This window comes from Benincasa hispida, chromosome 3 (assembly GCF_027475165.1).
Source record: "Benincasa hispida cultivar pf3 chromosome 3, pf3_genome.v1.1, whole genome shotgun sequence".
Lineage (NCBI taxonomy): Eukaryota > Viridiplantae > Streptophyta > Magnoliopsida > Cucurbitales > Cucurbitaceae > Benincasa > Benincasa hispida.
In genome coordinates this window covers 66,780,032-66,789,942 of record NC_143480.1, presented here as the reverse complement: position 1 = coordinate 66,789,942, position 9,911 = coordinate 66,780,032, and the positions used below count along the sequence as shown (strand labels likewise).

General features: G+C 32.4%; 1 protein-coding gene across 1 annotated transcript; it reads left to right on the top strand.

The window, feature by feature from the left end:
• The first annotated feature begins 5,104 nt into the window (after positions 1 to 5,104).
• LOC120072675 (small ribosomal subunit protein eS28z/eS28y) lies at positions 5,105 to 6,555 on the top strand. Its single transcript, XM_039025116.2, has 2 exons — positions 5,105 to 5,216; positions 6,174 to 6,555. The coding sequence occupies exon 2, from the start codon at positions 6,176 to 6,178 to the stop codon at positions 6,371 to 6,373; it is 198 nt and encodes a 65-aa protein (XP_038881044.1). The 5' UTR covers positions 5,105 to 5,216; positions 6,174 to 6,175; the 3' UTR covers positions 6,374 to 6,555.
• The last annotated feature ends 3,356 nt before the right edge of the window (positions 6,556 to 9,911 follow it).

Sequence of the window (9,911 nt, the reverse complement as noted above, 5' to 3'; positions counted from 1 at the left end):
CAAGTAGACTACAACGATTATCTCAACAGAATACAACGATTAACTCTAGTAGAACTGCAACCTTGAACTATTTGGATCTGACAAGACTCTTGGATACTTGCTCTCAACTCAAGACAATATCAAAATAAAGAAAGAAATGAGAGAATTCTTCAATTTTGAATGGGATGCTACAAAAGAATAACCAAATTGTTATTTATAGGCTAGCAACTTAGTAACTCTCCAAACTACAAAATAAAATAAAATAAAATTAATATAAATGCTGAAACATTTGTCAAATTTAACTTAATTGAGTTGTTACTTGACAAAAATCAAACATAACTTGTTCAAATTGAAGAAACTACAAATTTAACTTTCGTAGATGTTAATTTTATACATTAAATTTCATTTTAATTTGCAGTTTAATACAATTTGAAAGTTTCTAAATAATGAATTCAATCTACACAATTAAATCCATTTTTATGTTTCAAATATTTACCAAACTTTCATTTTTCTTTCGCTATATATATCCTAACATCTTAAAAACAAAAATATAATTTCTTGTTTAAGAGGATTCATCCATAAATATTAAGGTATACTACATCTAAATGAGACACATGAATTATACACAATAGAATCCAAGCGATTTTTTCTTAATAACAACTTTTAAAAAATAAAATAATGATTATTTAGTAGCAAAATATATATTTAGCTGTAAATATTAAGATATACCAAGGGCAAAAATGGGATACATGAATTATACACAATAGAATCTATACGAAAAATGATTTTTTTTTAAAAAAAAAAAGAAACAACAACTAAAAAAACAAAATAATAATGATTTATTCGCCAAAATATGATTTTTTATTTATAAAAGAAAGTAAAACCTAAAAATCAGTTGGGATGACTTAGACTGTACTTACACAGATATACTAGGATTATAATCGAAAATTAAAGTCTTCACTCTCCTCAGATTCAAATCAGTTAGCCATTTTTGCAATATAACTTGTAAAATGGGTATTTCTCATTTTCGTGCCTTGTTTGCAGATATTTCTTATAATTTGTCTAATTTAAATGAAAATTTTCTGAAAATTGTATGGAAGTACCTATCGCACGTTGAACATTGTTATGAGCAATGTCACAACATTCCATAGTGAAGGGTTCGAATCCCAATGCAGAAGTGAGTGATCGCCTTTGTGTCAGTGAATTCTTTTGGGAACAAAATAAAAAAACAGAGGAAACACAAAACGCTAAATAACTTTAAGCATGTTGACAATAAAAAAAGTACCAAGAGAAAAGTGAAGATGAGAAACTTACCCTTGATAAAAAACACTTCTTCATGTTCTCCTCTCCAAAGATCACAAACTCTTCTCCTCTTCACGAGCATAACAATTTACAGGATTTCTCTTGGACACCACCACCAAAGCCATCCTTGGCTATTCTCAAGGTAAGAACCAAGAAGAAGTTGTGGACTCGTTTATTGAATTTTTGGCGAGGAAATTGGAAGGAAGTTTTCTTGAGAGAGATCTATGAGAGGAAGAAGAATTACAAGGATTTCACACCACTGTGAATTTCACATCATGTGTACAATACCTCTTCTGTGTTATTGTTATCTCAAGAGAATGGGGGAGTTATTTTCATAACTTCCTTCATCATGTTCTAAGTTTAATTATATTAAAATGAATATAATTAAATCAAATTTATAGGTATAATATAACCTATAGTTTATATTATATCATATATAATATAATATAACTTTATATTCTTTCACGTAACCTATAATTTTAATATGAATCATTTTCATATTAGTTTTAATCAATAGTTTTATATGAATCTCATTCATATAATTAATATTTGAATCATATTCAAATATTTATCTCTCTTGTCAAACTTTATATTATAATGTATCCATATATATTATATTAGTTGCATCTCATCTTATTTAACCATTATTGAGCTAGCAAAGAGACCTGATGGACCTATAGATTAAAAGTTCAAATAATATGAGATTAATTAATTCAACTCTTTAATTAAATTAATCAACATTCATTAACTATCGGTTGCTCCATTAAAGACCGAGAACTTCACACTGTAGATATATTTTTGTGTCCATGGATATAACCAATCAAGTAAGTTGACTCTTCACAAATTGCTCGTAACTATTGCTGTGTCAAATTACCGTTTTACCCCTATAATTACATCTAACTCTTTAAGTATCACTAATTTCTCTAATGAATAATTAGTTATAGTTTAACTATAAACTAGACCCTTCTTTGGTCAGTGGGAGAGTGAGACGCCTCATTGTTCAAGATCCGAAATCAACCCTGAAGGGAGCACAATTCATCTACTTACCATATGATTGAGAATGCGTGAATTTCGTCTTGTGTAGATGTATTCCTAGCTCCCCACTCGGACGAATCCCCAAAATAGTAGGCATATTAAGTAAGCGAAATTGACCACTCTCACCCATACAGATCAAAGGACCACTCTCATAAGTAGGAGTTTACGACACATTCAGGATTAAGGTCAAGTTACCTATGGTCATCTTAGTGAAATATAAGTCTCTTCAAGTAACAGTGTTATAAAAAGAGACTAATCATTTCGTGATCCAGTTTTATACAAACTCTTTGTACAGGATACCCACACTCACATTCTCCACATGAATGATCAGGATTAGATCATTTGTAACACTTTATAACAATTGCAATAATTACAAAGTGAGTCGTGTCTGTAGTGTCACCAGGATAAGGTACCCAACCTTATTCATAAACTACAGATCATTCAGGTTATTACTTAAATATAATCCATTCGTATGTCAACCACATACATGTTTAAGTTACATTAGATAACGTAGGATCTTACTTTATTAGATTTGAATAAATAATTAGTGTATAAATAATTTACAAACTACAAAACCACGAGATTTAGGCCTCAACCCCGACACACAAAATATATAACAAGTAAAAATAGAGATTGTTGACCTAGTTTGGTGAATAACACTTATGTCTCGGGGGTAGGATGCCTAGGAAAGATAATTTTACTAATATGAATAATAAACAATTACAACATAGTACTTATCTGTATTGACAACACAAATACGATGTTCTCTGTAGAGCTTAATCACTCAATTGTTTACTTAGGCTCCTTTTAAATGTGAGACTTCCTCTCTCAGATACTTAGGTTGCCTCTTAAGCAATGATATTAGCGAATAATGTCTTTAGGCTCCCTCTAAGGCTGAGACTCTTTCTCGGCTAGACTTAAGCTCACCTTAAGTCGTGAGATCACTTCACTCGTTTAGCTAGCAAAAAGATCTTTTCCTATTGGGCAAAGATCACTTCACTTTCACTTTCACTTTCACTTTATCTTTCCCTATCGAGCAAAGGTCACTTCATTCGTTTAGCTTAGACTCCCCATAAGCTTGAGAATCCCTTATCAAGAAGTAACCTGATGAAGCACACAAACGGTTTGAAGTGTGTCTCCAACCTCATAGCAACACAAACTTCAATGAGTTTGAAGATTGACAAGAAACACATTTGTGACCAAAGAACTTCACAAGACAAACGACACTACAAAACTTTCATCAGCATGGCCAACCCTAAAACCATGACTCAACATCCTTAAATAAGCATAGCGGATACAAGAAAGAGCAACTCTACCTTCCAAAAAAAAAAGTTGCACACAGAGAAGGAAATGATCTGCAAGAATACTACAGAAAGACTATTTCACATAAGGAAAGTATTTTGCAGAGACAGTATTTCCCGATAACAACCTTTACTCAGCAAGAACAAATGCAGACACGACCTTAATAATATCAACCAGACTTAAGCAAATGTTACCAACACACAAGGTGTAACATTTTCTTTTTAATTCAATTATTGTAAACAGAATGAGTACACAAAATTCAGCTCGTTGGAAATTAAAAAAAAAAAAAAATCTAAAACAATGCATAACAATGACAAATAGAAATAATAGGGAGTGACAAGAACATCATAGTAGCTTAATCTTAAATAAAGAACATTATGCATCAACTTTGAACTACTTTGTCAAGGTGAATTGGGTTGTTACAACCCATGACTTTCGAAAAAAGGATGGACCAATGTTGTTACAACAACTCATACTATAAAAATTGGCCAAAGCCAACAAACCAAGAAACTAAAAAATGCATAAAAAATGGGAAGAAATTGTGTCTTCAATGAGAGGTGTAGCATCCTTTAGATAGAAATATATATATTAAAATAATTTCAAAAAATGACACTAGATACCAGATTTTGGAGAATGGACCCTTTGTACCTTTGAAATTTTGGAGAATCATGCTCACAATTTTTTCTTCTAAATGCACTTTATTTTCTCACCCTTGAATTCACAATTTTCCAATGACTGGAATTGTGTGTCTCTTATACAATGACTAGAATTGTTTGTCTTATACACATTATTCAAGTTATGATTGCATGACTATATTGGAGAATCTGAGTAAGATGTTTATTTTTGGATTTACAATTTTTCACTCTCTATTGACTTCACAATTTTTTCGTCAGGATTAGAACTCTATATATGTGTTAATTTCAATAGAGTAATCTCAATTTAATTGAGAACGTGATCAAAGTCTCATATCTGTTAGATAAATAGATGATCATAGGTATATAAGTAAGAACAACTATATACAATGATATGAAACATTTTGGGTGAAACCAAAAGTAAAGCCATGAGGGTTTATAATATCGTACTTTTGTGGGGAGAGTTATTGTTTCTAACATTTGGTATCATAGCCGCGATGGATGACTATTCTAGGGGAGGCTCAATAGTCCTTCATTCGGAGGATTGTTGGGAATGAGATTAAAGTTCCACATTGATTAAACGAAAATGAGTTGACCTAGATAAGGATTAGACGGATGGATATGACTATTTGAGGGGAGGAGAGGTGGGATTTGTCTACTCCATTCATAATTTATTTTTTCTTTTGAGTTCTAATTCAGAATTTATGTTTGACATTGTTTTTTTCGCTTTTATTCCTTTTGTTTTTAAAATTTTAAAATTTTACTGAAAATTCCCCATTCCTGAGTGGCCCATTCCAGCCCACTCACCCATCCCCCACAAGGCCCAATCCACTTTATTTATAAAATAAAAATGAATAAAAATAAATTGAAAGAAAGGGAAATTATTAGAAACATAAACCCTAGCCGAGCCAATCCCTCTCCCATTGCCGCACAATCTTATTCGTCAATCTTCTTCCTTGCTCTCAGGTTTTCTCTCTAAATTCTCATCTCTCTGCTTCTTTCTTTTCTTTAATTTCCCATGAATTTGAGTTTCTTGATTTTTCTTCCTGATTGTGGACGAAATGTTCCAGTTTTCCAACTTTTGTTGCCCTGTTATCGTTGCATTCATGATTTTGTTTCTCCGATTTAGTTTTATTGTCGATTGTAAAATCACTATCAAACATGTCTAGGTACGTGTAGGAAGAGTTTTTAAATGATAGAAAAAGTGCTCAGTTCTCAAACAAACCATCACCATCTACCGCTTATACAGTTCCAATTTCCCTTCCGAAAGGAAATAGCTTAATTTTCAAAAAGCAAAAACTAAAAACCAGAGGGTTATCAAACGGAGTCTTAGTGTATGATTGTTTGGTGTTGAACATGAATATACCAGTAAAGTTGATTTTGAATGATTAGATATATGTTTGGGAGTGATTTTGATAAAAAGAAAAATAAGGGAGTTTAACTATTTGAGAATCACTCTCGAGCATGCCCATATATTATGTCTTGGAGTGATTTACAAATATTAGTCATTATTATTATTATTTTTTGGGAGGATTCGCTCTTGAAGCACTTTTGGCTAAAATGATCATCAAGGAATACTTGAAAGAAACCACCTTGGGTTGACCGGTTAATCATATAAGCCATTGAAAAATTAGTGTGCTCAAAAAGATGTGTTTAAGCTATGTTGATCACTTCGACCACTCAATGTAGTAGAGTTAGAGAGATGTCTCTTGTAGTATTGGTTGAATATATATTATAAATAGAACTTTAATAGCACTTTTAAGGCCTAAGACTTTAATACCAAATATCAAGTGATTTTCAATAGACGCTGTTTACTGAAATGGTTATCTTATAATCAAAACACACCTTCAAGGAGGCTCATTAATGGAACAAGGTTCAATCTAATTGTAAGATTGGTTTTTATCGTTTGGTTTGTTTGTGTAGGAATGGAATCACAGATCAAACATGCTGTGGTGGTGAAAGTAATGGGTAGAACTGGATCAAGAGGGCAGGTGACTCAAGTGAGAGTCAAGTTTCTGGATGATCAGAATCGTTATATTATGAGGAATGTCAAGGGACCAGTCAGGGAAGGCGATATTCTTACCCTACTTGAGTCCGAGAGGGAAGCTAGAAGGTTACGTTAATGGAAAATGCCATCATGTTTTTTCCTCTTTTCAAGTGTGGATTTTAGTAACTAGTTTGCTCCTAGACCTTTGATTCTGGGGCTGAATGTGTGAACTAGATGAGGTAATTTAATTGAGTTTTGATGAGAATTTGTGGTTTTTTACTTATTGCTTAATGAATGTGAAGGAATGATTTTGTGTTACTTTTGTCATGCATGGCTGTATTTGAGTTGAATGCTAGTTGAAAGGTCTTTTAATAAGTACATATACTTCAGATTCCTAGGATAGGTTTTTTTTTCCCTTGTTTATGCGGGGTGAGTGAATTGAACCTCTGACTTGGATTAATAGTATAAAGACTATGGTAGTCCAGATATGCTCATTTTGGCCTTAGTTTAAGTTTATCGGGCACTTGTTAACGTTATAGGTGTGTCAAATACTAGCATATTTGACCTGTGCTAAAAAAATATATAGAAAGGTTAATGTTATTTTTGTCTTTGTATTTTGGAGTTTGTTACCATTAATCCTATACTGTAAAATATTTGAATATTGTTCTCAGATCAAACTTACATATTACTTTAGCTATCTTAGAATTGTCTTTGGTTTTATTTCAGGGTGCTATCAATTCAAACTAATTAAAACTTAAGAGATTGAATTTCAATAATAAAAACAGTCTAGGGTATTGATTGCAATGCTTAATTTTCTTTAAGTTGTGCATATGTTCTATGGTTGTTTTCATTGATGTTTTTGAATCTAGAAACTAAATTTTTTATTAGTCTCAAAAAATGATTTTTTTCTCATGTAATTTTAATTGATTCTTAATCTTTTGAAATCCAGTTAGGAAATATGGCAATACATTCAATTTCTGACACTAAAAAATGTTATTAAACATAAAGTTTAAAAGAACAAGGGGAAACTAATATCACAGTATGTCCCTGTTGAAGAATGTCAGCAAGTCCTTGATTTGAACTTTCGAATGGATGATCGGCCTCCAAGCACTCTCTCCTTTTTGCACCTTCCTCTGTGGCCAAAATGCTCACTAGACGTATGAAATTCGGTAGGTGAAATGGCAGGCAAACCATATTTCATAACTAAAACTTACATTGGCACACTGCGGTACTCTTGCAAAGCGTTGCGATACTGTTCTACAAACATACTTCTTAGCATCGTGGAGTTACTCAAAAACTTGCTCTCGGGTTAACAGTGTGCTCCTTAGCACCAAGGAAGCATGGTGCAACGCTCCTTCAATATTTTTAGCATCTTCTCTCCTTATATTTGTGGAAATAGCCCTCAAGTATCTTTATTGAGCACGGAGGGGCCATTTTGTTGAACTCTAAATTCCACTATTTTGTTCAACTCTTGACCATCACTAGCAAACATCCTTAAATCCAATCATATTCAAATTGAAAGCAATTCAAGCACTTTTCAAGTTCTTTTCACCATCTCAAACTTAAAATTATGCTAGTCCCGAACAAAAAAAAAAGAGAAAAAGGAGAAGAAGATGCAAAAGACTAAACACCTAGAATTCTCTCGCATGCATGCGATTTATTTTCCCAAAATACAACCCTATTTTTTAACTTGTCACTTCCCACATTAAAAGAATAGACAAAAACTCTTCCTCTTCCCACCAAAACTCTTCCTCTTTCTCATCCTTCTATCTCCAGGGTTATGCTCCATAGGAGGTGCTTTGGTCATTCGTTCTGAAGAAACCACAAGAAATTGACAAATACTTAGAAGATTCGAACGAAACCATCAGGACCCGAGAAGCAGTCGTCGATAGGAGTTGCTCCAGTCGTTCTTTCTGACAAAAATATGCAGATATACAGTCTTCAAACTCAACAAATGTACGGATTAGGCTTTCGATGACAAGTCTCTGCTCTTAAAATCAACAAAATTTGAAAGAGCACTACAACAAAGATTCGACATACATACTCTTCTCCTTAAATATACACTCGAGATTATTTATATTCAAAATACAAAATATTTATTTTACTTTTTTTTAAAAAATAGATCCAATCCAATTTTTAAGGCATTAAAAATCGAAATTGAATTGATTTTAAAACCGATATCTTGTTCATGTTATTAAAAGGGATGGTAAAAGAGAAGGCAAAAACGAATATGAGAAGTAGTGATTGATTGCATGTTGCAGCCGACGGGGATAATTGGAAGAAAGCCTAGAAAAATCGAGTCATTACACTCTTGAAGTAGTGACGAGGAGGTACATTCGTCTTTTCAATAAGAATGTTGTTTTATGTATATTATATGCGATAGATTATAGGAGCAATTTTATATAACCAAAGTGTACTTATTTAGCTATAAGTTATATAGAACTATAAATTAATTGTTTGCATTGATGTAGAGAACAAATAACACAATGGCATGTCTTTCAGTTGAAAGAATCAACCCAAAAAGACAACCTAATAAAAGAGAAAGGATTGAAATGACCCTTGATGTAAGCGAAGCAACCTAAAAGGATAAAAACAAATTCGAAGGTATTTGAAGTTTCATGTTTCTTCATAGAACAGTTAACTAGATGCCTTGAAATCACGTCTACATTGTTTAGCAGAATGTAAAAGGGCCAACAAATGGTAAAAGAAAGACAAGAGTAAGTGATACCGACAAACATAAAGAAGATATTGAAGAGAAAAATGTATGTAATAATAAAATTAGGCTATAATTATGTTCAAATTAAATCATTATAACATGAAAGTAACACAAGATGAGACTATGGAGGAAATAGAAAACCAAGAACACACAGAATAATATGTTGAAAATAATAGCAATGAGGAGATTAAAGGACCATCAAATAGCAAAGAAGAAATAATATCATAACCAAAAGATTCACCCATTGTAGAAAACAAATCAATAAGGGCAAACTACATTTTTAGTCCCTCGGTTTTTAGATATATGTGCAATTGGTCCCTAAAGTTTCAATTTGACCATTTTAGTCATTCATTTTTACAAAATAGGTTTAAAAGGTACCTATTATCATTTTTGACATTTATTAGGTATATTTTTGTTATTTTAAATACTAAAAATGACAAATTTAAATTTAAAAATAAAGAACAATTTCTCTCTCCTCTCATCTTCCATCATTCTCCTCTCCCTCCTCCCCTTCTTTCCATCGTCCTTTTACCACTCATTTTTTCTCTCCCATTCTCCGATGAACTTGTATAACAATAGTGAATTTGAATCATCAGAATTTCCTCACCGTCTCCACTCGTCAGAAGCCCATCACGCATGCCGAAGACTGCCAACACAAGTCGTTTTCTTGTTGGAAGATCAAAATAAGATCACAAAGAGAAAAGAAGAGAAAGTTGAAATTATCAAGCGAATATGAAGATGACATTTGGGGGTGTTGAAATTTGATCATGAACATGAAGGAATTGAATTCCTGTAGCAGAAGCGAATGATCGCTTGTGTTAATAAATTCGTTTTTGGAACTATTTAAAATATAGAGAAGAACAATACAGAGAATAAACAGCAAACTAAGCATGCTTTCTTAATTCACATAGAGGAAAGGGAAAGAGATACAACATACCCTTAAGGATACTCAATCTTC

Excerpts from the sequence above, each read along its gene's own strand:
- LOC120072675 (XM_039025116.2), top strand. The coding sequence starts at position 6,176 with ATGGAATCACAGATCAAACATGCTGTGGTGGTGAAAGTAATGGGTAGA.